The sequence below is a fragment of the Charadrius vociferus genome, unplaced genomic scaffold (genome assembly GCF_000708025.1).
Source record: "Charadrius vociferus isolate BGI_N301 unplaced genomic scaffold, ASM70802v2 scaffold51, whole genome shotgun sequence".
NCBI classification, from domain to species: Eukaryota; Metazoa; Chordata; class Aves; order Charadriiformes; family Charadriidae; genus Charadrius; species Charadrius vociferus.
The window spans coordinates 2,915,937-2,943,453 of NW_009646939.1; the positions used below are offsets into that span (position 1 = coordinate 2,915,937).

Below are 27,517 nucleotides of genomic sequence, written 5' to 3' on the forward strand. Positions count from 1 at the left end.
GTAGTAACAATAATATTTTGAGTTCAACTTTCACTAAAGAATTGTGATGTTAAGTAATATAACAAGATAATCATAATCATTCTTAATATTTATTAAGAAGAAACCAGAGGCACCTAGAACAACAAAAAAATCTGTAGCTGCATTACCAAAAAAATCAGTTGTTAACCAATAACTCCATGTTCCTATGTACCAGATCTGCACAGTATGGAAGCATGTTTGCTATCTGTGTTTAGCAGTTGTTTCTCACACTCGAACACCCATTATATTCAATTCCTGACTTCACCTCATGAAGTAGAAATACTGTCACATTCACATTTCAAATAAATGTGGGAAATTGGCTAGCTGAGAAGGGTAACATAGATATGATCCAGCTGGCCGAGCAGGAGCTTGGGAAATATCGGACTCAGCTCCTCTGATTGCTAAATTGGCGAGGACACCCTGACCCTGACTGCAGGTGCTACACGGTAATGAGAAGCCTGTGATCGCTCAGGCATAGGAAAAGAGGGAGTAGCTGCATGGGAGAAGAAGAGGTAGCTAACCGCAGATAAGGAGCTAAGGGCTGGATTGATGAACCAATCAGAATGCTGTATTATGGAAACATGTATGTATTAGCTAATTATAAAAGACAGTTGTGCTATTCAATAAACAAAGCTTGCTGATTGCTCATATTGACTGTCCTTGTCTTCCCCCGTCACAACAAGTAAATATTAAGTAGCAAATTCTATCAAGGTTACACAGTTTGTGTGCATGTGTCACATGCAAAAAGGAACAGTAAGATCACTTTGTCTTATCAGTCTTCTGTTTAAGTCAACTACTGAGCACACAAAATCAAAAAAGGATTAAAAAAAAAAAATCTTTTCTTCTCCAAAGAAAATTGCTTGGCCTTCATTGCATAAACTATTCAAGAACTGTGAGGAATCTCAAACCAGTCCCATTTCAATTATGTTTCGAAAAAAAGATTTCTAAGAATCAATTGTGCTATTTTTATACTAATTATAATAATTACATTTCAGGATAACCAAATATGTCAACACTTTCTTCTTGTTACACACATGCACACAAGAAGTTTGACAGGGGCTACTTAATTTTCTGAAAAGGAGAGAAAAAGGCTAGAGTTTTGTCATTGGTGGGTAGTTCTGCCACAGGTTAGTAAAGATCAGAACCACAACTACATAAAATAAACTCAGAGGTTTATACATTTAATTAATTGACTTAATTATATTCCCATTCACACATATGAGAAAAAAAATAAAGCAGCATTAAAAAAAAAAGCTGTGGAAGTTTCTGACATAAATAGTAATAGCATTAACAAAACTCCACACACACAAAAGAAAAAGGAAAGTTACCTCAGAAACAGGTACATTTTCTCCAAGTTCAGATGCATGTAATGCCAGTAAACCAATCACTCGAGCAACTTTGGCACGTCTGCATATCAAATAAATTTTTTGTAGGAGCACAAAAACTATTTCAAAGACAATTACATCTTTTTTTATATTTTACACAGATTGCTATGGGCAGGAAATATCTGAAGTACTATTTACAGCTCAGCTTTTTTTCTTAGTTCTATTTTCTTTGTATCATCAAATTATTTCAGTATTTTAGCTCAATTTAGCAATAAATTCATGCATAAAGACATTTCTTTGCTTTAGCACTGAAGAATGAAGATTCCTTAGCTTGTTATAGTCTTACTAATCACTCATGCTCATGTTCAGTTTTCTTATAATACAGAAAACCCTTATAGATCATTTTAAACTTTTCAGTATAGCTGACAAAACAGAAATTAAATCTGTATCAGCGAATCAGTTTTAAATGTTTCATTAAAGAAAAAACTGGAATAACAAAATCATCATTTATTAAACAAACAGCAGAGGGCACTATCACATTGAAATATTTCTGACAGGCATTAAAAAAGCTGCTACTGTAGTTCTTTTACTACTAGTATGGTATGGGTTGGTTTATTCAGTGATTTTAAGTAACACTATTTGATACACTAAATTATATAACTTCTAGATAAAACTTTAGAGGTTTTCTATAATCTTCAGTCCCATGAAATAGCAATATATTATGAATTAAAATGCTGACAAAATTCAATGCATATATCCCATCATACTGCCAGGCAGGTACCACAGCAGTCTGACAGGCTAAAACACTCCTCAAATACCCTGTTAAAGAATACCCTTAATAAAATTCAGTGATAATTCTGTATTTGAAAAAATTAATTTAAAATAATTTTTACTTACATATCCCAGTTGGCGGCTGCACGCAGCTGCTGTATCAATATAGGAAACTATAGTTTAAAGAAGATAAATAAATATTAATGATGTTCAATGATCTGGTATGTCCCAATGACAAACAAAAAAAATCAAAATACCAGTGATCAGATATGTATTTGGATAACATTTGCAAAAACTATTATCATACACAAATACTGTAGATATTGTCCAAACGTTGATTTTAAAAAAGGCTGAGAGTAAAAATATAATTTCTTTCTATATTCTTGCCTTAAACTGAACTGCTAAACATATATCAGTATGTGAAAAAAAAACAAACTTTTTTTTGTTACAAATAACACTATGCAGAGGAAAAAAACCTCAATACTTCCAATCTACAGAGATCATCATATAGTATTACCCAACAAGTACTTATTAAATTAAATTTATTTTGTGAGAATGGACAAAAATAGTTGGCAAATACTAGAATAATGAATAGACTGTTAACACACATAATTAACCAAAGAACCAAACTGCATAATTACTAACTAATTTCTAAAATTTTCTGTTAATTGGCAATTCAGTTATTGGACTATTGTCCTCAAAAAAAATTTGTCAATCATAATGGAATACAACTTCCAGCAATTCTGTTTCACAAGAATTCTATGGCATAAGACCTACCATTGCTTCCAACCTGAATGTTCATTTAATTTTTCTGGCAGTGCAATTTTCCCTTAATATCTCTATATACAACAATGACGTGTAAGAATATGACTTAGGTGCATTAGTGTAAATGTAGGATAAAAAGGTAGTTTACTTTTTATTAAATAAACTGAAAAGTGCATATCTCAGGATAGCCTCTGTGATACTTTTACATAATGGGAAAAATAAGCCTATTTCTCTTCTGCACACGCAACACTCAGAAATATGTTAAACCACTACAGTAAAATTGTTTGGTAGAAAATGGTTCTTGAAAGGTGAAACCACCATTTAAGTATACACTAAAACAGACTCTTCAGAGAGAATGCTAACTCTTTGAAGCAGTGCTTAATGAAAGTTTTACTGTATGTTCTTTACAAAGTTTTTTTGCTATTCTTTATAGACATATGGCCAAATAAAATTGGTTTAACAATTCAAACATGAATTTTTTTCAGTCTTCTCTGTCACTTAAAGATTTACAAAGACTAACATTTTATCATATGTTATTTCACACTCTCCATCAAGGTTACTTTTTACCCCAACCTTTTTACTAATACAACAAATCTACAGGTAAATGTATCTGAAATCTAAGAGAAAGAATTAGTTTCCCTCAGCTCCTTTAAAAAACACGACATGGAATTTTGTATTTTTCTTTCATTATTTTGTACTTAATTTGCCACATTATTTTTGTCAGTACACCAGTGATTTCTTGATATATAACTAAAAGCAGCTGATTTTTGCTACAATGGTAAGTATGTAAATCAGGTTGATTCCTTCAAAGCTTTATCATTTACCAGCTGAGAGCTAATTAGCCTGCTTGCAACTTCCTTGTGGACAGCCACAGTACACAGATAATACAGTAAGTTCAGTTTAGAACGTGCTGCTCCTGTATTCTTCTCAGTGGAATCAAGCAGTGAACATACTCGTTGCAAAACATCATTCCAGTCCGTGTCTTTCATAGACGATAACTTCTCAGCTAACCATAAGAAGCAAACAAGTGGTTAAAGACAATGGATCTTTGATGTTGCTTTAAGACACTAGAAAGTAACATCAATATGAATAAATAAGTTCCAAAGTTTGAATCTAATTATAATTTTAGTACTTAAAGTATTAAAAAAACACTTGATAATTCACATCTGAAGATTATAGAAATCAAAAAAAAAAAGCAAGAAGAGAAACAAAGCATAAAAAGGTAGCAATAAAAGCCTCAAAACATTTTTGAAATTGCAACCCTGCTAAGTCCTTGGACTTAAGTAAACATTTATTGGCATTATATTTAGGAAAGGTAGTAGTTGTTGTCCTTAATCATTACTAATTCTTAATAAGAAGAACTCTTCAGAATATACAGTTTCATTAGAGTAAATTTGAGGCAAAAACTAATGAAAGTCAGTGAAATCTCCTCAGAATCAACAAACTGAATATGTGTATAGTTATTCATATAAGTAAGTAGCCATCTAGTTAAGCCTTAGTAGTAGCAGAACATACACAACTTCAGGAGGAACACAAAGAAGTCAAGTCACTAGGACAATTAACATTAATCCTGTGGAACAATTCACTGACCACTGTATACGAATAGAGCATTTTCAAAGACTTTCTAATCAGTCTCAATGAATAACTTCACTCTAGCAGCCATACATTCCCTCAGTTTTGGTTAGTTATTTATTAACAACTTATCTGTCATCCTGATATGCTCCAGTAGAGAATACTTAAGAGCATGTCTTCCAGTTTTTACTTCAATTTTACACTTAAGTAACAACACCTACTAATGAAGGCAATTCTAATTTACATTCATAAAGGTGAAAAAAGGTTTGGATTTCAGCTATTTATCTTAATTTTTCCATACTATCTTTAATCATTATTGGCAAGCAGCATCAAATTCAGTATCTTCAAAAACAATCAGAAAGTTGTGCAGAAAAAAGCTACAACCCTGGAAGTATTACAACCATAAAAAACACTGTCCCATATTAAATAAATACAGACAACAATAGATAAACATATCAGAACATCCATCTAATCATTTAGCTTCTTAAATGCAATATGAAATAAAATACCACCCCCTTAGGCACTTGAATCTCATAATTTTTGCCTAGGATGTTAGCCAAATTAAAAATACTTTCCGTTACTACAATCTTGTTTGGTAAACTGGGGGATATTGTGTTCCTTTCCAACTATAAAATTTCTTCAACAAAGGAACTCTCCAAAATACATACTTTATAGAAAGAAAAAAGGAACTTTTATGTCTAAGAAGAAGCGGTATATGAATTCTAGAAGGACTACATATTTGGTTGACATTCCTCTTCAAGCACAGTAAAGTGTAATAATACTTCCTGAAACAGAGGAAATTTTCCAGGGGAAGAAATGTTACACATGACAATGAGCAGCCTTTTGTTTTCAGAAATAACAGCAGCCTTTCTAGACAATAAAAGCAACAACAAAAAAAACCAAATCCCAAACAGCTCCACACTATCTTTTGGGACATGATTCCCATAACATTTCACGATTAAAGGCAGGACTGGCAAGGCTGCCTAGTATGGCTGACCAACACTGCACATTTTAATATCCTGTTTTCATTTGATTCTCTAGCTTTGTCAAATTTTAATCTATTTGGTTGAATATTTCACTTAAAATATCTCAGTTGTTTACAAAAAATAACACAGGGAAAAATTATGCTGCCTTTCCCACACTAAAACAGTGGTGACTGTCTTATTTTAAAAGCTTTTGAGCATGGGCTTGTAACTGAAGAAGGCAGAAGAGAAAGGAAGAGCATATAACTGTTAGCACTTGCTAGACCAATTTTGAGTAGGTTTTTCTAAAAACAATACACATGCAACTTCAGTTTCAGAGAAGTTATGAGTTCTCCTATGACAGCTCATCATCTACAAAGGCAGGGTATAGGTGTTGTGATAGTGAGTTACTCCATCACATGCAGAACTTAAGTTTTAACAACTTCAGCAGATCCATACCTGAATATGTTGGTATATGTAAAGTTTTCAAGTCAAATTTAACTGGCACTTGCTTCATGATCTGGAAAATAAACAGACACATTACAACTAGTTTTAATACATTTCTGGAAATCTTTAAGTAGTTGAACATGAGAACACGTAGATGCAAAAATTATACAGGATAAGTGTACAAACCACTGCTCATTACTGAGGCATCTTCCATTGTTTTCTGCTACGTATTTCTTCCAAGCCGATATTTGAGATTTAACTCTATGCTTTTAATATAATTAAATTGTTAGTATTTCCATTTAGGTGGGTTTTTTTAAAAAAAAAAAAACAGGAATACAAAATGATAGGATTTTCTCAGTTTACATATTTATATTGCTTGTACACAAAAAAATACTTGTAATTGGGGTTAAAAATCTACAGAAATGAACTATGCAGCTGAGACCTCATGAAGCGTTTTACCAATTCATTGGCATACAGTAAATATACACATATATATACCCCCACACACTAGATCATTCTAGAATATAAGAAGACATATTATCGGCAACTGATCATTGTAAGGTATGGCACAACACATCATTTACTGGTACTTCATGAAATGGATGACTGCTCAGCGACTAAGCATTTGAGTGTGATTTTCAGTAACTAAAGCATACAAAAAAGATAACTGTATACTGGAATTTAGCCTTTGACAGATGTAGCCTACGTGTAACTCGAGAGCTATTTTCTAAAAAAGGTCTTCAATTCCACAGATCTGCAGAACACGGGGAAAGTTTACAATATAAGATGACATTTCAGCTTCTCAAATTCTGCCAGCATCAAGTAAATCCCTTTCCAGGAGATTAAATTGCAAGCTCTTCAGCTTTACCAGGTGTCAGCATCATCCTTTAGTCTGAAGATTGCCAAGTATGCAATGCTTCTGATTACATGTGCCTGGAATTTAGTGGGCTATTTTACATTAATTCTGAAGCCTGGTATTGCACGGTAAGGAGATTAGCCTCCATGTGCACACTAGTACGTATGCTTACCCCTAATCTTATCTCTTATACTTGTAGTAAGAAAAGAAGCAGTGAAAGGCTATGGCTTTGTGTCGGAGTCCTGAGGCAGAACTGAGAATTTACAGAAGTGGCATTCAAATGCATCATTACAGTTGAAATTCTCCACTGGCAACAATGTCCCCCACCCCAAACATATTAAAACTGTATTGATGCGTAGTTACTTTACCTCACTGTCTAAGATTTTTAATTTTTGAGAGTGTTAGGAATTCTATTAAAACAAACAAACAAAAAGATTGTTATACTAAAGCAATACAGCAACTAAAGGCTGTAAGACTTGCCTAATGAGCGTGATGTTCACTTCCAATGAAAAATGTTGCATTCCCTGCATCTGCCACTTTCTAAGTAAAGTTGCTAAAATGACTTCATATTTTTTCACTGAAATAAAAGGAAGACTAAATGGGCTCCTGCCTATCGCTCCTTTTACCAATACTACACATATGCTTACACATACAAATTACATTGTTATTGCAGTGCAGAGCTCTGATTATTTTGGGAATTTCCCTTTGCTGTCGAGCAAGTGTCAGTCTCTGCCCAAGAGACTCATCACAAACTTAGCTCATTAGAATCCATATGACAGAAACTGGGTGGGCATTTCTTGTAACTTCAGGTCTTCTTTTCCAGAGAAAATAAGTTCACATTTGTTAGAAACATTATCACGCTTAAAGTTTAGTTATTCTGTAAAGGTATAACTCCTAATCTAGAAGGCTTCATAGATTGCCTTGAGTATACCAAAACACAGTTTTGTGTTCGTTTAAGTAATAGATATCAAAGCAAGTTATCAGAAAAAAAATCTACAAAAGCACTGAACACAGCATTTAGTAGTTTCTATTTCTTGTAAGACATTTTTTAATATTAGTATTCAATCCCAAAATAACTCAGTTCTCCAAACCAGCAACACAATAGGATGATAAAAGACTGCCAAAGAATTGCATGAGAGCTTGCCAGGTGACTGGGTGGAACTGCTTTAAAATAAGAATTATAAAATACAGGAAAGGAGTTTCACCCTGATTAAAGATTTATCTGCAAAAATAGCCTCACCCACAAGTTCCTGAATCTTATATTTTATTTTGCTATACCTTTGGATTGTCAATGATTGGTGTTATGATAAGATCAGATTCAGTGTAAATGAGCTCTTTCAATGTTGACTCCATATCCTGCTGACTTGAGCACATAGTTTTAGCCTAGAACAAGAACAAAGTTTTTTTAAAAACTATTTTGCACAAAAAGAGAAAGTTGATGTTTATTCCAAACATATTTAATTTCAACATTATACCACACAGTTTGGCCATATAAACAACATATTCTAAATTACTTTTTACTGATGTAGTAGCTGATAGGACCAACTAAAAATTATGACTAAAAAAACATGTTGAAAGAAAAAGTACTGGGTCAAAAAAACTTGCAACCTAAGTTTAAAGAAGTAGACTGAGAAGAAAGAAAATAGCATTATCCCTTTTATACACTGGACAAAGAGGTAGACTTAGTATCTTGCTTAACTCTTACATCTGAAGTTTTGCAAGTAATTTTTTTAAATAACTTGCACACTGCAGGAACTTCTTTCTTGTTATAATTATGCAAGGATGAAGAAGAAAGTTGATTTTGCCACAGACTCCAAGCTAAAATTCTAACTATAAAGATACCACCATACCTTAATATTTACCTACTCACCTTTTTCAAGCATGAATCTCTTTGTGGAGAGTTTTGGATTGGAGCAGTAGTAGCATGACTTACTTCTACTGAAGTGCTAGTTCTAGGAGTGGGACGAGAACTTAAAGAAGAAAGGGAAAAAAGAAAAAAACCACCAACAAGCACGGATTAAGTTTAATTGCAAACTACTTTTTTTTGTTGATTTTTTGAAACGTTCATAGTTGACAAACACAAATGATGCTACTCTTGCTCCATCCCTAAACATGAAGTTCCTGTCTTTAAATATGTCCTGACAAGGTTAGGATTTGTTTTTGAGTTAGAAATGGGAAGGACTAGGTGGTTTCTTTTCTTCCCCCTTTGCTAAATGAATGTAATTTGATTATTTTCTCACCCATAGTCATTTCTCCAAACTGGATGATAAAATATTATTATCTTAATTCCCCATAACAAACAACATATGAAGAGAATTAACTTGATTAAAAAAATGCAATTTATTTCACGTTATTCTCTTCTGACTGCCAGCTCTTGGTTAGGTAACAGGAATTAAAAATTGCCTGATTCTTGTGTACGAATGTGAGCTGAGTTTACTTTTCAGTTTTTCTTTTTTTAAAAAAAAAATCTTATTTTCTAATTAGAAAATGAAGAGAGACCAGAACACTGCAAATTTGCAATTTTCATAAAGCTGCTAGTAAATTTTTTTTGTAGTATATATTAATTTAAATCAAAGTGTTTAAAATCAACTTTAAAATTATTAAAAATGGCAGGCCAGGAAACTAATTTAATCAACAACTGCAAATCAATATGTTTTCTTGATTAGCAGAAAGTAATATACACATTTAGCTGCAAATCAGTTTTATTTACTAGAAAAAGCAACTAAATTAAAAATACAAACACCAAACAAAATTAAAGATATTCATAAAAATCAATGATCAAATGACTAATATGGTTGTTCTCATTCTTATCCTTATTTTGTTAAAAAGGCATATTTTATCTATTTGGGGTGCCAAAATATTCTCTACTAGCTAGGTAAAATGACATAAAATGTCCTAATTCCTATGGTAAAAAAAAAAAAAAAAATCTATCAGGATTTGCTTGGAAGTTTAAGCAGTCTTATTTCCTATACCAAAAAAGTATGATTTCTAGGTAGAAGGCTGAACTAATTATTGTAGGTTCCCACATGCTTCAAAACACATAGATTTCTTAAATATACATTTTTTCCAAACCTAATTTGCTTTCATATGTGTTTGAGAGATCGAAAATTTTTCATACTTTTCCAGTTCTCAGCTGGTTTCTCAGTTTAAATCAAGTGATATTGAATTGAGCTAACTGAAATTAATAAGGTCTACTCCGTTTGCATGCGTAGAAGAAGCTACTGCTGTCAAAAGCTGATTAACCACTTCAGCAGCTAAGTAAATCCTGGTGCCAAGTGGCAGGTCGGCAGCTTCCTTCCACCTTAATTTTTTAAAACTTTAGCAGCTAACACATGGTCCTTTGAGAAATTAAATTGTTCAAGCAAAGAGAATTTCAGAAAAGAATAAATTTTAAAAACTACTCTGTATTAGATTTCAAATATCGTATTAAAATAAAGGTACTTATTGTAAATAAAATATTTTTCTGAAAAATACATTTTTTTCTACTCGCATTCCTGACATAATTTGGATTACATGTTGTTATACCAAGTGTTTGTAATGCCATTGCAGCCTTTCTTCTCAGCAGATTCTTAAAGCAAACAGCAAATGCCATTTTAAATTACTAACATGGTTTTAGCTGTGATGGTAGAAATTGTAAGTGAGATGAGAAGTAATATTTTATTAAAACCAGCTGAAAGAACTGGAAAAGTAAGTATGCTATCATGCACAATAGCCCTATTTCAGGTTACACAAGAAGTTTGAAAGACTATTTCATTTTAAACTGGAATATTTCTGCTTGATGAGGACAAGAATACAATCTGTTTTACCAGATAATCTTCCTGGCTTGAAAGCTAGTACAAAGTTTCAGAATCAGGCCTCAACGAAAACAAATCATTGTTAAACCAATCATTACTTTTATTTAATACCTATGTAGTACTTAGTAGATTGTTGCCAATAGCTTGTGATGAAAAGCTTCAGGCAGAATTTATTAGTGGATCATAATCTGGATGCTTATTCTTGTGTATTTAAAGTATGCATATTTAAAGCACATTCTCATATATAGTAAGTAAGAAGGAAAGTTCTAAATAAATTCTTCTGTTTAGACAGACAGCTAAGAAATCAAAAGCCTGCTTCCAAAAACCAGTGTAATAAAGCCACAAAAGCATTGCTTTAACTGCACACACTACTTTAGCAGCAATTCAAAGGTGTCTCAATACTAATTAAATCAGTGACAGAAATTGAAATGGAGACACACTAACAAAATGTTACAAACAGAACAATAAAATGTCTGAAGAGACAGGGGAAAAAAAAAAAAAAACATAAAGGGTTTCAAGGGTTTTCTAATTGTTCTTTAGGTTTTCATACCTGAGAAGAAATATTGATTCATTTGATTCACCATCAACTGCACTTTTTGGACGCAGTTCAGTCTGAGTTTCTACTGAAAAGATAACATGAACATGCATTCAGAAGTTAAAAATAAATAAAACATAAGCGTGTTGTCAAGACTGACAAAATTCACAGAACTCAAAATAATTTAAAACAATGTAATGAATAATATTACCTATTTTGAAAGAATTGCTTGGTAGCTTATTATTTGCTCTTGAGGATGACAGGTTATCTAGATTTTTATGAGTATCCATTGGCTCTTTGGTACTCCAAGACACAGATGGCTCTGTGTCTTCACTGCTGTTTAATAAAATATATTAATTACACAGATTAAAAAAAAAAAAGAGAGACATATCACATGCATTATTTGTTGCAATTATTAACATAGAGTTTAGCTGTCATTCTCTAGCATATTATTGCAATATCTACTACACATTTTTAATATTAGTAATGGCAATGATGAAAAACAAGTTTATAGCAAATGACTTGGAGAATATTAAAAATCCTCTAGCTCCCTCAGTAGAACTTGTATGAAAGAAACTAGAAAAGCTAAATTATTACCCCATAATACCAGAGCTATAAAGAAATGTTAAAAGCTTTAGAGACCATTTAATCTTCACAGGAAAAAGTCACAACAAATATACTTCTGATAATGAAGTCTGTAGCCTAGATTTAGATCAATAGAAATTTTTTTATTTTTTTTTTTTTGCTTAATGATTTACATGTCACACTTCATTGCAAGTTTATTGATTTTGGTTGTTTGGGCTTTTTTAAAATACCTCTCTATTATTCACATGGAACTGGGTCCTATAACCTTCCTGAAGGATCTCTAGGATATCAAATATCAATCAAGCCCACATTGTGAAGAAAATAGATGGATGGGCCCCACAGCCGGGGAAAAAAAAAAAAAAAATCAATGTATTGCACCGTATTACACTTCTTTTGCATGTTAATCCCATGTCCTATGTTTGTTATATTCATCAATTAGTGCATACCTCAGTGGATATTTCAGAGTCATTAGAAAACCCTCAAGAGTAAGGTCAAATAGCTCAATATTTTGTAGGAGATTAAGATTCTTCTGATTCTGAGAGTTCCTCAAAAATAAGCACTGTGGTGGAGGCTGACATAAGTCTTGCTAAAACCTTGAATAAATTCTTACTTTGTGGCATAAACTTTAAATCTTTCTTATCTGCCTTGGTGGTGAAAGCAGTAATAAAATTAAAAGACAAAGAGCTGCATCTCAAACTAGAACAAATGTCAATAACAAAAATACTGCAGCACTGGTATCAGAAATAGGTATTAAAAAAACAAAAAACAGGGTTTTAAAACAGAACACAAAAATGTTCTAAAAGAAAACTATTTTCACATTAGTTCCCTAGATTGGAACCTAAAGTACCTTTCAAATATTTAGAACAAAACATAAAATCAACACTAAACAGCCTAATTCAAAATTAAAAACAGAAACCAGCAAGGTAACAGAAGTTTTGAAGAAGCCACACTTTTTAATACATAGAACCTATTAATCACAAAAGGTTTGGGTTCTTCTGCATATATAGCAGTGTAGAGTATTACAACTGCAGGAAAAAAAAAAAAAACCCACATTAGATTAGTGCTTTATGTCATAAGCAAAGAATATGGGTCAGCTGCATTTGCAAGGATATAAGGCTGAACCACAAATCTAAGATGCTGTACTGATAGGCTTTGTGATGCTCTAAGCCTCATGCATAAAAACAAACAAAAAAATCTCAGTAGAAATAAAATTGACTCATATTTATCAGATACAAAAGCTTTAAAAAAAAATTTAAGTCAAACTACTGCGCATCATTGCTATATAAACAAATTAGAAAAAATGAAAGCAGTTAGTTCAGAAGTAAACTTTAACACATTCTGTTGAAAGCAAACAGACAGTGTAATATGCTAATAGGATGATTCCTAAGCATCCAAACCTGATCACTGAATGGTGTAGAACTCCATGCACCACTTAGCTAACAACATGAAAATCCTAAGCAAAATTCAAAAGCACAAAAATTTACAGAAAACCAGAATAAAAATATATAAATACTTGTTTGCTTAGATTCCATGGAATCACAGAATTGTCTAGAGCGGAAGGGACCTTTAAGATCAAATCCAGCCATCAACCTAACACTGCCAAAAACACCACTAAACTATGTCCCTGAGCACTACATCTACCTGTCTTTAATGTACCTCCAGGGAGGAGGTGATTCAACCAGTTCCCTGGGCAGCCTGTTCCAATGTTTGATTACCCTTTTGGTGAAGAAATTTTTCCAAATATCCAACCTAAACCTCCCCGGCATAACTTGAGACCGTTTCCTCTTGTCATATCTCTTGTTACTTGGGAGAAAAGATCGAACCCCACCTTGCTATAACCTCCTTTTAGGTAGTTTTAGAGAGCGATAAGGCCTCCCCTCAGCCTCCTTTTTTCCAGATAAAACAATCTCAGTTCCCTCAGCCGCTCCTCATAAGACTTGTGCTCTAGACCCCTCACCAGCTTTGTTGCCCTTCTCTGGACACGCTCCAGCACCTCAATGTCTTTCTTGTAGTGAGGGGCTCAAAACTGAACACAGTCTTTGAGGTGGGGCTTTACCAGTGCCAAGTACAGTGGGACAATCACCTCCCTAGTCCTGCTGGCCACGCTATTCCTGATACAGGCCAGGATGCTGCTGGCCTTCTTGGCCACCTGGGCACACTGCTGGCTCACACTCAGATGGCTGTTGACCAACACCCCCAGGTCCTTTTCTGCTGCGCAGCTTTCCAGCCACTCTTCCCCAAGCCTGTAATGCTGCAGGGAGTTTTTGTAACCCAAGTGCAGGATCTGGCACTTGGCCTTGAACCTCATACCATTGGCCTTGGCCCATCAATACAGCCTATCCAGATCCCTTTGTAGGGCCATCCTATCCTCAAGCAGGATGACACTCCCGCCCAACTTGGTCATCTGCAAACTTTCTGAGGGTGTACTGGATCTACTCATCCAAGTCGTTGATGAAGATATTAAAGAGAACAAGGCCCAATACCGAGCCCCGGGGAACACCTCTTGTGACTGGCCACCAACTGGATTTAATTCCATTCATCAACACTTTTTGGGCACGGCCATCCAGCCAATTTTTTTACCCAGTGAAGCGTACACCCATCCAAGCAACCAGTTTCTCCAGGAGAATGCTGTGGGAATCCATGTCAAAGGCTTTACTAAAGTCCAGGTAAACAACATCCACAGCCTTTCCCTCATCCACTTAAGTGGGTCACCTTGTCACAGAAGGAGATCAGGTTTGTCAAGCAGGACCTGGCTTTCATGAACCCGTGCTGAGTGGGCCTGATCTCCTGGTTGTCCTGTATGTGCCACGTAATGGCACTCAGCGCGATCTGCTCCATAACCTTCCCATCACTGAGGTCAGACTAACAGGCCTGTAGTTCCCCAAATCCTCCTTCTGGGCATCACATTTGCTAGCCTCCAGTCAACTGGGACCTCCCCGTTTAGCCAGAACTGATGATTTACTACACAAGTCTTCCTTGACCATTCAGTACCTTGAGCTCGTGCCCTGGCTGTCTGCAGAATCACCACCGCAATGGCTAAGGGATCCTTTCCAGAACGGGTGCTGCAATAGGTCTGTCCAATTCAGCCTTTTGAAAAGCAATAAACAAAAAAACAAACTGAAAAAGCAGTGGCAAAGTACAGCTATACAGAGAGATACTTGACTAGGTTTTGAACCCAGTGACACTACAGAGCAATTAATCCTCTTGTTCGCTTTTATTTGGTCAACAAGTAAGTTTTCCTATGGGACAAACTTTTTGCCTGATATCAGAATGGATAATTCATGCAACACAGAGGTATGAGACTAAGAATGAAGGAAACTGCATAGCCAATCCCAACATGTAAATTATCAGAGCTACCCTATATATTATATTGTTAAATAACATAAGATTATAACTATATCAGCTATAAATCAAAGTCTCATAAAATAGATATGCTTGTCACTCTGGAAAAGCAAAGCCATCCAATTTTAAAACTGCTCATTGTTTCTGTTACAAAGTTATGTATTTAGCACCAGCTACAAAAATACACTTAATCAAAACATCAATTGTGTATATCTTCATATAAGAAAAAGTACAATTTGTTCTTTTAGATAAAGTATTAAATGATTTTCTCATTCTTTCTGATCTACAAATTACTATACGTACAGTACCATAGTAATTATTTTTCCAGAGATAAGAAAAGATGATGTAAACAACTGTCATGCATTAAACTGTTTACCTTTTCTGAGGATCCTTTTGAAGCAAGCCATCAAGCAAACTAATGAACTCGGCAGAAGGTTTGTGAACAGCAGAACCTGTAAACAGAAGCACTTGAGAACATAATTATTGGGCAGCAAAATCCAACTGTCACACAATGTAGATCAAATAATTATCTACAGATCATGCTAAAAAAGTTTTATTTAATAGTAATTTCATCTGAAAAAAAAAATGAGTGTATGAAGAATCCTAAATATACACTCTTTGCCTTTCAAAGGATTCTCAACCGCCCCCAAAAATCCAGTGGGCCCCCCCAAACCACCATTGCTCAAACTAATTAATTTTGTTTATATGTTAAAAAAAGCACCCTCCAGTTATCATATAGTTATTAGCAAGAAATAAAGTGGAGTTGAAATTTGCTTTAATTGAAATTAAATTTCCCCTAACCATGACAATTTGAAGAGCACCACTGTTGCACCCTATTATATAAAAGAGGTTTCCAAAATTCTTATTTAATTGAGAAAGAATACTTCTGAGAGCTCAGAGCTATGAAATACACTGTATCCAGTTCAAAAACAAAATCTCTCTTAGGACTGAGACAAGTAACAAGGGTTTAAATTGTACAGGTCACAGTTTTCACTACATTATGAACTGAAGAGAGACAATAATATAAGTGGCTGATGAATACCACTAATGCCGAGAATGCCCGAGATCAAAAATTCCACCCCAGAAGGTACACGTACTTGTAATTCTTAATACTAAATGATATGCCTGTCTGTCAACAGGTAAATAAGCATTCATCACTAATGGGGAAAATGTTCTTATCAAAGGAAGGCAATGATAACATTCACTTTGGACAGCTAACTGATTCCTGCAATCAACCTCAAAAGAAATACTGCAAAACAAAAATTTAACTTTCTAAGTATTACTCTGATTTGATTCATTAAACAATAACAGAAAGTTACCCTCTGGTCTAGGTGGCAATGGATCTTCATATAAAATCTTTTCAATTAATTCAGAAAGGCTGTCTGAGAAGAATGGTGGTCTTCCTACAAACAAACAGGAGTGTATTTCACAGATCAGGCAAACTTCAAAATTGCTGTCAGGTGCAATAACATATGATGAGCTCATTTTCCTAAGGAAACATCCAAAGAAATAAACACCCTGGGCCTGAATTCTATTTATCAAGTTCTCTTATCAATTTAAATACAAAACCTTGGATTAAATTTTTCTACTGTGAACAGCAAAAGAGACCAAGCACAGAACAGGCACTAGAGACGGCTTGATGGAGGTCACCATGATAGCCTTGTATGAATCAGCAATGGGACAACAACAGGTGAAGGTCTAGGCAGAAATCTCAGTATCTATGTGTCCTGGTTTCAGATGGGATAGAATTAACTTTCTTCCTAGTAGCTGCTATGTTTTGGATTTAGTATGAAAATAATGTTGATAACACATTGTCTAAGATGTTCCTAAGTAATGCTTATATTAAGTCAAGGACTTACCATAGAAGCTGAGAGGGAGCATAGACAGGACAAACTGGCCAAAGGAATATCCCATACCTTAGATATCATGCTCAGTATATAAATGGGGGTTGGCCGGGGGCGGGTAGGAATCTACGATCGCTGCTCAGGATGGGCTGGACAACCAATCACCAGGTGGTGAGCAATTGTATTGCATCACTCATTTTGTATATACTTTTACCATTATTATTATTTTATGTGCTGTTACTATCCTGTTAAACTATCTTTATCTCAACCCACAAGGTTTTCTCCCTTTTTCTCCCTCTTTTCCCTATCCTACTGGGGCAGGAGGAGGGCAGGGGAGGAGTGAGTGAATAGCTGCATGGTCCTAATTGCCAACTGGGGTTAAACCACAACACTGTGTAACTATGTTGATCCAACAGATTATCTTATTAAGACTTCAGAAGTTTGCACCGTAATTCTCTTTTGTGATTAAATTTTCCTTCCAGCTGCAGTCAATGCTAACAGGCACTTTATCTGCAGGAAGCCCAATGACTCCAGTTTTACACTAGTGAAACAGTTTTCTCTTTCAAAGGTCAAATTAATGCACCCACAGCTTAATATTGAGGAGATTAAAAACATTACATAGTCAGAATTTGAGGACTGCTATAATTTTAAATCATAATATTTAAGCAATACAGGTTGGTCAGTATCACTATTTAGAACACAGTCAAAAGGACAACTTAATAGTACTACTACACTTGATTATTTTAAAACCTGTCTTAAGTTTTTCTAAGTCTTAACTTCACTTGAAAGTTAAGAATTTACTCTGGGACCATGACCTATGTTTACATTATCACAGACATTAAATAGATACACAAACTTACAACCTGAGAACATTTCATAAAGTAAACATCCCAAGGACCACAGATCACTGGCTTTGGAGAAGTCTTCTCCCTTTATTGCTTCTGGAGCTGTGTATAATGGAGAGCCTACAAAATACAGTAAGTATAATCCACTTTGATTATTCATTCAGCATTCATTCTGTTCAACACTTCAAACTTTGCCTCCACACTTCAGCGAGTTAAGAATTATCTTCACTTAGTATAAGAAAACTGAGATACCAAATGCAAGTAGTCTCAAAGGAACTTCACACCTATACTTTTACTGAATTATATAGGATTATATATGCTATTTTTTGTTTATTTCACTTCTAGTAACCAATCTGGCTTGTGCTATACTTTTCTAACACAGTGGTAGTGCAAAGAATGTTTTGATATACCTTGACAGCTTCCAGAGCCAAGCACATTGAGCAGAATGGTAAACCAACATAATTCTCATGTGAGTAAGAGAAATAATTATGTTACATCAGGGTGGGTTTTTTTAAAAAAAAAAAATAATAATAAGCTATGCAAAGACATAAACTTTCATGAAATTGGAAAACTCTGTTAAAGGTAGCCAACTGGACCACTGATCTAAATTAGTTATAGCTATTTTCACACTAAAACACTAAGAAAACATCCCGTATCAATTTATAGCAGCTTATTCACAAAACCCTTTTGTCTTGATATAGAAAAAGAAATATACAGTTGCTGTTCCTACAGTAGTTCCCATCTAAACACTAACTCATTTCTCAAAAATCTCTAAAAAAAAAAGTACACAACCTCAGCAAAAATGCCAATTCCATAGTCCTTTAAAAAGCTTATTTTAGATTCTTTTGTTCTTGGGTTTTATTTTTTTTAAGTGACAAAAGGTCATTAACCATACACATCAACACAGCTGTTCTGACAGGCAACAGGAAAGAGATTAGATTTGTATTTCTTCCTGAATAAAGATCTGTTCTCGGTCTTAGTATTTCAAGTATGGACTTTCTGCAGGACACAACAAAGTATTAAGAAAGCTCTCTTTGTTGCTATATAATATTGCCAAAAAATTCCATTGTTCCCAATAACAGTAATTGCTATAACGTATCATTATGTTGGAAATTGAGGTCTGCGATGGTCTGAGATGCTGACTAATAAAAGATTCTGAAGAAACTAATAAAAAGTTTCTGAATTTTTCTTCTTCAATGAAAAAATAACACAGCATTTTGCAGCCTACTGCATTTGCACGTATCTTCCTGTTAAAACTAAAGCGCAGTAACTTTCTCATACTTTAAAAAGAGGTGATCATTCTTAAGTAAAATGTACTGAAATAGTCAAGCCTCAAACTAGAAATCACTTGAACCATTTGCATCAAAAAGGACAATGAAAGTACTATGCCAATAAAATCATTAAACAAATATCTTAACCATCATTAAATGGAGACCTAGCAGCGGTGCAAAGTCTTGAAAGTAAGAAGCAGCAGTTCTGCATAGTACTTTCTGAATTTTGTGTGTACATTTAACATGAAGTTAACTGAATTTAGTCCTAGACCTTACAGAGACCATCTGCAGCACAGACTTTCTAAAAGTGCATAAATAATTTCACAGCTCAAATTTTTCTGAGGCAAAACAGGATTAATTCTAAATCACTTCTTTTCTTTGAGATACTCCAATATCAGTTACTTCTTCATTCTCCAAGTAGTACTTTATAACTGGAGCACAAAAGGTTGTAAATAAGTTATTCTTTTTGTTACTTCCTTTAATTATTTTTTTTCTTTAATACACTGTCCAGTATCAACTAAAAACCAGAAATAGAATTTCATCAGTTAGAAAAGCCAGTAACAGTTTGAACTCTGAACTTCAAAAGTTTAGTGAACTTCTCATTCTTCTAATTCTACTACTTGTTGATAATACGTAAAATGCAACAAGGACCAAAGGTATTTCACAGGATTTTTCTTCCCACCACAGTTTTGATCAAACAGCAATTAATAATTAAGCCTCCTCAGCAAACGCAAACCACTAATTAATATTTTTAATTCATTTTGGATCTCATTCATATACTCATTTTGTTGGGGGGGGGGGGTTTTTTTGACATTCATTTTTTTCATTTTTGAAATTTGCCTTTTTTTTTTTTTTTTCAAAGAAATAAATCAAGAACAATTTAGAAAATAATGAAAACATGCTCAGGATAGACAGACAGTTTGTACATCAAACTGTACTGTTGGGATGTGATGATAAGGTGCAAAAAGAAATTTAAGATATGCCACCTCCAGTTATGTTATGTTGAAAGTTTACAGGCTGTAATATACTTGTGTAACGATCACCTGCATATGACGTTCAATCCAAAAATAACCTGAAATCTACAAAAAGCAGGAAAAGAATACATTTTATGGCAGGCAGAAGTATGTTTTTTCCAGCTCTTAGTTAAACTAGTTTTGTGAAACTTAGCATTATGACCATATACTTGTAAATACAGTTTCTTTTCTTTCTACTTACTTCCAGGTGTTGTTCCCTTTCTATGTTATGACCTCTCTGAACAATCTTCCTTAAGAGCAGAATTTTAGTTTTGAGCTTACTTTAAAAATTCCCCATATGCAGGATATGTAAAACCTCCTTACAGAAAATGTACAGATCATGCTTTCCGTTGCAAAGACACAGGAAAAAACATTAATCTTTACAAATGGTAACACAACAGAATTAATCATTCGATTTCTCCAGAAATTTAGTCCCAGGAGAACAACGAACAACTATGTTATTTCAAGGTCTTCTCTCCAATTTACTTCAAACCAAGACTTTTTCCAACTTTAATTCTGTTCCTTTGCTGTAAGTTAATTTTGGCTAGTAAAAATATCATACCTCGAAATCTGTTTTTCAGGTATCTTTGTGGAGTGCTTTCATTGACATCTCCTTCACCTTCTTCAGATCCAACTAAAGCAAAAAAATCTTCCAAATTTTCACCATCCACTTTAGCCAAGCAAAAATTACTGAATTTCAAAGTGCCAGGCCCTTCCAGCAGAATCTAGAAGAATAAACATACAAGTATCATATACTAAAACTGTTGGCTGAAATTTCCAACTCAAAACTTATGTTTTTCTTTTAAGTCAACACCAATACTGTCTTTTTTCTTCTAATCAAAAAATTACAGAATTTCACAATAGAACCCTTAAGAAGCTTAATATGCACTTTTGTTATTATTAAATCTAAATGAACAACAATGTTGCTATATATTCTGGTTACTACACAAATTATAAACAAACATGGTCTTTGACAAAACTATACATAAATTACACACACACAAAATCAGAAACTACAAAAATATTTGTGTTTTTATGCAAGAGTAAGACGATAATTTAAATAGCACTTGGAAACAATACAGAAGGTTATTAACAAAGAAAGTTTGGTTAATTTTAGTCCCTTATTAGCATTTTTTATGGCTTCAAAATATTCTGTAGCACGACAGAACAGGTATAATAATGAAGTTATATGTCTGAGCACAGAGAACTAAAATACTTTATTCATTCAAACCAGTACACCAAATCAAAGAGAATCTATAAGATTGTATCAAATACACGGTGTGGAAAGAAATCAATGAGATCATTAAATACTAAGTTATAGACTTGTCTCTCATTGCCTTCGCATATGTTATAAAGTTCAACTGGCCTCCAACCTGAGGTAAGCCTCTTCCAAAGAGTAAAATAGAAATAATGAATTAAATGCTGACAGCATACAAAGTAACATGCAGTTGTCCCCTAATAAATAATACTCCTTCTTACCTTTCCAGGCGTCAGTTCACAAAAGATAATTCCAAGCTTATGAATGTGGTATAAACCAGTAATCAAATCAACACCAAATTCTCTCACTACATCTTCAGGTAGATGTTCATCTTGAGCAATAACAGATTCTAGAGAACCACCTGAAATATGTTTACACATATAGCAAGTGCATATGAGGAAAATGCCATACAAATAAGTCCCAAGTACATTATACAAGCTTCTTCAAAAGATATCAAGCAAAAATCATTATCAGTAGATATTAAATATATTTCTTGAAATTATCAAACAAGATGTAGAGAAAAAGAATCTATTTCCAATACCATGACAAAAGTCTTAATTTTGACTGCAATTAAATTGAGCACATGACTTCAAAACTACTTTAATATTCATTTATTTTACAGAGGAAACAGAAGGGAAAAAAAGAAACCCAGAAACTGTGTCATGTCACAATGTAATAGTCCCCAGTGGATTTATTCAAATTCCTTAACCAGACCCCTGCTGCATAAGTTAAAAGAATAAACAATACCAAGAGCAAGCTATCAACTTCTGTGAACAAGTGCTAAAGCTAATGACATGCAATTTTTCACTGAATTCACAGGCAACAAAAATAGTCAATCTGGGTTACGTTGTGGGGTCCTGAGGTCAGCATCATCCAACATAATTTTTTTTATTGTTCTTCACACATACTTTTTCCGTTCAGTACTTTTCTTGACTCATGTGTCTCAGTTCTTTCATTCTCATCCTTTCCTCTCTCGCCTTTTTCTGTTTTGTTTTGTTTTGTTTTTGGTTTGGGTTTTTTTTAAGAAAAAAAAGATTTTAAAAAATAAAACAAAAATACCCAGGACTAAACTTCCACTTTCCAGCTTTCTCACAGAAATCCCAGCTTCCTGGCCCAGCAAGTCCTACTCGTATCTCTCTGGACTTCTCATCCTAACATGAGATCCTTCTCTGTCCTTCCGAAATCACCACGCTTCTTCTCCACTAAGTTTCAACCAACCCTTCCTCTGTTTTTGATCAGATTAAACCTAACAAAGCCTTCCAAATTACCCTCATATATATCCTCTGTCACCTGTGTCTTTCCTTGGGCTTCACACTCACTCTCTATGCTTTTCCCCACTGATTGTTACTGTTTCTCTGTCATTGCAAAAATCTCTCTTCTTCCCCTGTCACCTACTTCCTCACATCCCACTGATTCTCAGGTATATCAGACTCATCCCATTTGAGTCATTCCTGTCCTAACGGTTCACAGAACTTGGACTTCTCCTAACCTCGTTTCCCACAAAATCAGTGCTCAGTCTTTCTCCTCCTTCCTGTCCCAGTCACCTATCCTAAGCTCCACATTCCTATCTCCCTCAAAATCCCTTTCCTCAACCTCATTTGGTCCTTTACTACTACTGTTCCCCGAAGACTACAGTCTGTATTTTGTGAACTATCTATGGGTTTCCTGGGTTATTTATATTCCTGTTATTTATCCTGTTATTTATATCTTAGCCAAATCAGGCAAAAAAAAAAAAAAAAAAACAACCAAAAAAACCCGCAAATTTAAGTCCCTGAATGAAAACAGGGATTAGGAAAGTTTTTCATAGAAAAGGGTACTCGACCTTTTATTCCAAATCACAAAATAGATTTTCCTGAGCTATTTTTCCTTTGCTCAGTAATTTCTTTCAGAGAATAACAAGACTAAAAGGTCTGTCATCACTGTATTCTTCAAATTATTTAACACTACTGCATATTAAATTTATTTTAATTCTAAGCCTTTTTAATGCTGTTTAGTAAATCAGTCATTCCTTTAAAACCAAGACCATATTACATAGCTATAGTAAAAAATTTTCCATCATGTTCAATTACTGGTTTTTATAATGTATTTTACAGGACTACATATAGAATAATTCCACAATATGACCAAATACACAAAGAAAAAAAAAAACAACATTGCGAAACCAGCAACATAGAAATATGCTGCATCTAACAGAAACTCACTTTGTCACCTTGAGACAAGTGAGAGAGAACTTCCATATTTCAAAAGCAGTTTTCAAGCTCTACAAAATTAATAAGAAATCCATGTCTTGTTCTATTTATAAGTAAGTCAGCTTCAAGACACTCTCCTTGCAGAAAACTGCAATACTGCTAGGTAAAAATACATTATAATTGTTCAAACTGTATTTAATAAAAGGCTGCCTGTCTAATAACTTAAATATGTGCCCATAAGTTAGACTGAGCAAATAGACCAAAGCCTCCATATAAGCCATTAACTTCACCATTAATCATTGAAAGAATGACCTAATTTTTGTCCAGAACTTGTAGCTTCTTTTCTTCAGTAATTTTTGAAACATAATTCCAGATAGAAAAAAAGGTTGTGTGTAATATGGACTTTTACTATGAAACAAACTCCAGATACCAAAGTTTTAACGTGCACCACTTCCACAATTGGCTTTCTTTTCTTTCCACGTGTACTAAAGCACGCTATCTGGAGTTTAAAACACGCAGTCATCACAATTAGAGAAAGCTTTAAAAGATTTCTTTTAAGATCTTTTATTAAGATTGATGAGAACCTATCAAAACTCAGTGAATCACTTCATGCAGTTTCGAGTCCTCAGAGCTCCCAAATTAATGTCGTAACATAAAAGTCAAAATACTTCTAAACAGGAAGAAAACTTATTTAATTTACTATTAGCTACAGAACTGCCCTTTGATTAAAAAATTAATTTTAACATAACTTGAACAACATTAAGTCATTCGTACATTACAAATTGATTTGCTCCTTGCTTTCTTTATTATTGTGTGCTATAAAATGAAGAGAATGCCAAACCTGCCAGTCCTTAGAAAACATTTCTCAGGTAATTTTTACTTAACTACCCTCAAACTATTCACAATTTGTTTTTAAGTTCCCCTGATTAGCCCTATCTCTTCAGCTATTCAAAACCAACATTATGTCACATCAATTAACATTTAACATACATACACAATGAAGCAGAGGAGAAATATGACTTCAATTGATTTCTAAAAATGTTTCCAAAAGCAGTAACATTTTTAGATATAAATAGGATTCTCAATTTAATAATCAGATAATTATTAAGCTTTTTCAAAGAGCTATGTATTTGTTGTGGGGTAACTGTTAAAAGAAATCTCTTACAAATACTCACTCTATAAATGTTTATCTTTTGAACTTATTTTACCTGTGCATAATTCCACTACAAGCCAGAGATGGTTGCTTGTTTCATACCATTCATGAAACGTCACTATATTCTTGTGTCTGATTTCATGAGTCAGACGAACCTAGAACAAAGTTTTAACATACTTAACTGCAGGGGGAAGCAGCAATATATTTGGACTTACAATGGGGGGAAGAGAAGAATACAAATTTACTCTAGATCAACTACTTCTTCTCTTACCTTTTCCAGTGCATTAAAATTGTTCTCCAATTCAAATACTTTAGTTTTACATGTATGTGGAGGAAAGATAATTTTCCTCACAGACCCTGTCCAACTCACTTGTTCTAAAAAATAGAGGGGGGAAAAAAAAAAGAAAGGAAGTTCCCCAATCCAAAATTATAAGCACTATTTAACCTTCCTGCATCACTAAAACAACAACAAACTGGCAATCAGAATTTGAAGTCAAACTTCCTACTTTATTTTTCAAAAAGAACACAAGTGTGGGACAATACGTTGAGCACAGTAAGAGAAAGTAAAAAGAAATTTTTCCATCATTCTTAATCTTATCAGGCAAGAGCAATCATTCAAGGGTACCTGGAAATCTGTATTTCTATCACACCTACGTGGCCTAATCTCTACAGAAGCCTCTGTATCTTCTCAGAGCCGTATGTAAGGTACCCCTGAGGGCTTTCTGAGATGAATATGCTTCTAAGAACAAAATGTTTAAATCGAGCAGTTTCATTAATCACCCAACACATTATCACTGAAATAATAAGATGGGATATGAAACTGTACTGGGTTTGCATGTCAAGGTTTTGGTAGCAGCTGGGCTACAGTGGTAGCATCTGTGAGAAGCTGCTAGAAGCGTCCCCTATGTCTAATACAGCCAATGCCACTCAGCTCAAAGAGAGTTCCGCCACTGGCTAAAGCTGAGCTCATCAGCGACGGTGGTAGCACCTCTGGGATAACATATTTAAGAAGCACAGGAAAAGCTGCTAGGGAACAGCAGCCAAAGGGAGGAGTGAGAATATGTGAGAGAAACAGCCCTGCAGACACCAAGGTCAGTGAAGAAGGAGGGGGAAGAGATGCTTCAGGTGCCAGAGCAGAGATTTCCCTGCAACCTGTGGTGAACACCATAATGAGGCAGGCTGTTCCCCTACAGCCCACGGAGGTTAACAGTGGAGCAGATATCAACCTGCAGCCTGTGAAGGACCCCACACCCGAGCAGGTGGATGCACCCAAAGGAGCCTCTGACCCCGAGGAGACCCCATGCTGGAGCAGGCTCCTGGCGGGACATGTGGCCCTGTGGAGAGAGGAGTCCACGCTGGAGCAGGTTTGCTGGCAGGACTTGTGACCCCATGGGGGACCCACACTGGAGCAGTCTGTTCCTGAAAGGGTGCATCCCATGGAACAGACACATGTTGGAGCCGTTCATTAAAAACTGCAGCCCATAGGAAGCACCCACATTGGAGAAGTTTGTGGAGGACTGTCTACCATGGGAGGAACCCGATGCTGGAGCAGCAGAAGAATGTGAGGAGCCCTCCTCCTGAGGAGGGAGGAGTGGCAGGAACAACATGCGATGAACTGACTGCAACCCCCATTCCCTGTCCCCCTACACCACTTGGGGGGAGGAGGTAGAGAATTCGGAAGTGAAGTTACACCCAGGAAGAAGGGAGGTTTGGGGGGAAGGGGTTTTAAGATTTGGTTTTGATTTTACCCTACTGTGATTTATTGGCAATAAACTAAACTAATTTCCCCAAGTTGCGTCTGTTTTGCCCATGACGGTAATCTCCTGTCCCTATCTCAACCCACAAGTCTTTTGAAATATTTTCTCTTCCCTGTCCAGCTGAGGAAGGGGAGAGATAGAGCGGCTTGGCAGGCACCTGGCATCCAGCTAGGGTCAACCCACCGCAGAAACAAAATTCATTTACTGGAAAAATAAAATACTTGAAATATCTAACTATACCAGTTACAATTTATTTTCCAGAAAGTATTATATGTTTAAAACTTTGCCAGGCTTTTACAAACCAGAATTGATTTACCTTAAATGCTATTCCTTCATCGAAAATAATTTTGTCTTTGTAAGTAAGAAATTTATTATTTACTGGAAGGTATTGCTACGACTGGATTTGCACAATGGATAACAAAATAAAGCAAACCACTACATGCAAGTAACTGTTTTTACAAGTTCTCTGACATATCATAGAAACAGCAAGCCTGTAAGCATGGGTTTATGTGTGTGATTTAAACAACAGTAAAATTAGATGAAGAAATAAATACTTTAAAGCAAGACTCTATTTAAAGTATAAGAATTTAAAATCTTAAGAAGCTGATCTAAATGGCGACAAACTCCATGTAAAGAAGCACATGTTATTTTTCTTGTTACCTGTGCTACCAGGATTTTGTAAGCTGTATCTTTTCCCAGATTTAGCAGAGAAAAAAACCTTACTTACCCAGTTCGTTATTTCAGCTCTTTTGCATTTATCAGTGCAAAGAACGGCAACAAAATTAATTGTCCCCTTTCTTCTTCCTTTATAAACAACTGTCTTACTTCCTCTTCCAATCTCCTCATACAGAATGAAGTTCTCCATACTCAAGGATGCTCTACAGGCAATGGATTGGAAACGTGGTATTAGTCTCACAAACAAATAAACCTTTAAAGAAAGGGGGAGGGGAGGAAAGCATTCAAATTTAATAATCATTGATGTATAGGATTTACCCTCCCAGTTCTTAAAAATAGGGATTATATACTTTCATCAAGATCAAACTTCACAGGAGGCCTCCTCTTAGGAAATGTGATCAAAATTTTGAACAGATGATAGTATTTTCTACTTGCAAAGCTCTAAACGTATTCAAAAAGTTACAGAGGGCAGTAGCTACAAATTCTAAACATTTTATCTGCAAATACAAGTCACATGACCAAACTTAAAATTGTATGTTC

At 34.7% G+C, this 27,517-nt stretch overlaps 1 protein-coding gene across 1 annotated transcript in view; it reads right to left on the reverse strand.

Annotated features, from left to right (window-relative positions):
• ULK4 (unc-51 like kinase 4) overlaps window positions 1–27,167 on the reverse strand; it is a 254,582-nt gene extending 227,415 nt beyond the window's left edge. The window contains 16 exon segments of the mRNA XM_009895025.1: window positions 1,347–1,425; window positions 2,241–2,287; window positions 3,704–3,885; window positions 5,873–5,933; window positions 7,995–8,099; window positions 8,587–8,686; window positions 11,061–11,133; window positions 11,257–11,378; window positions 14,622–14,717; window positions 15,349–15,424; window positions 16,292–16,375; window positions 17,680–17,781; window positions 20,508–20,670; window positions 21,425–21,564; window positions 24,601–24,700; window positions 27,030–27,167. Coding sequence (XP_009893327.1) covers window positions 1,347–1,425; window positions 2,241–2,287; window positions 3,704–3,885; window positions 5,873–5,933; window positions 7,995–8,099; window positions 8,587–8,686; window positions 11,061–11,133; window positions 11,257–11,378; window positions 14,622–14,717; window positions 15,349–15,424; window positions 16,292–16,375; window positions 17,680–17,781; window positions 20,508–20,670; window positions 21,425–21,564; window positions 24,601–24,700; window positions 27,030–27,167 — 1,668 coding nt within the window.
• Between the last annotated feature and the right edge of the window lie 350 nt (window positions 27,168–27,517).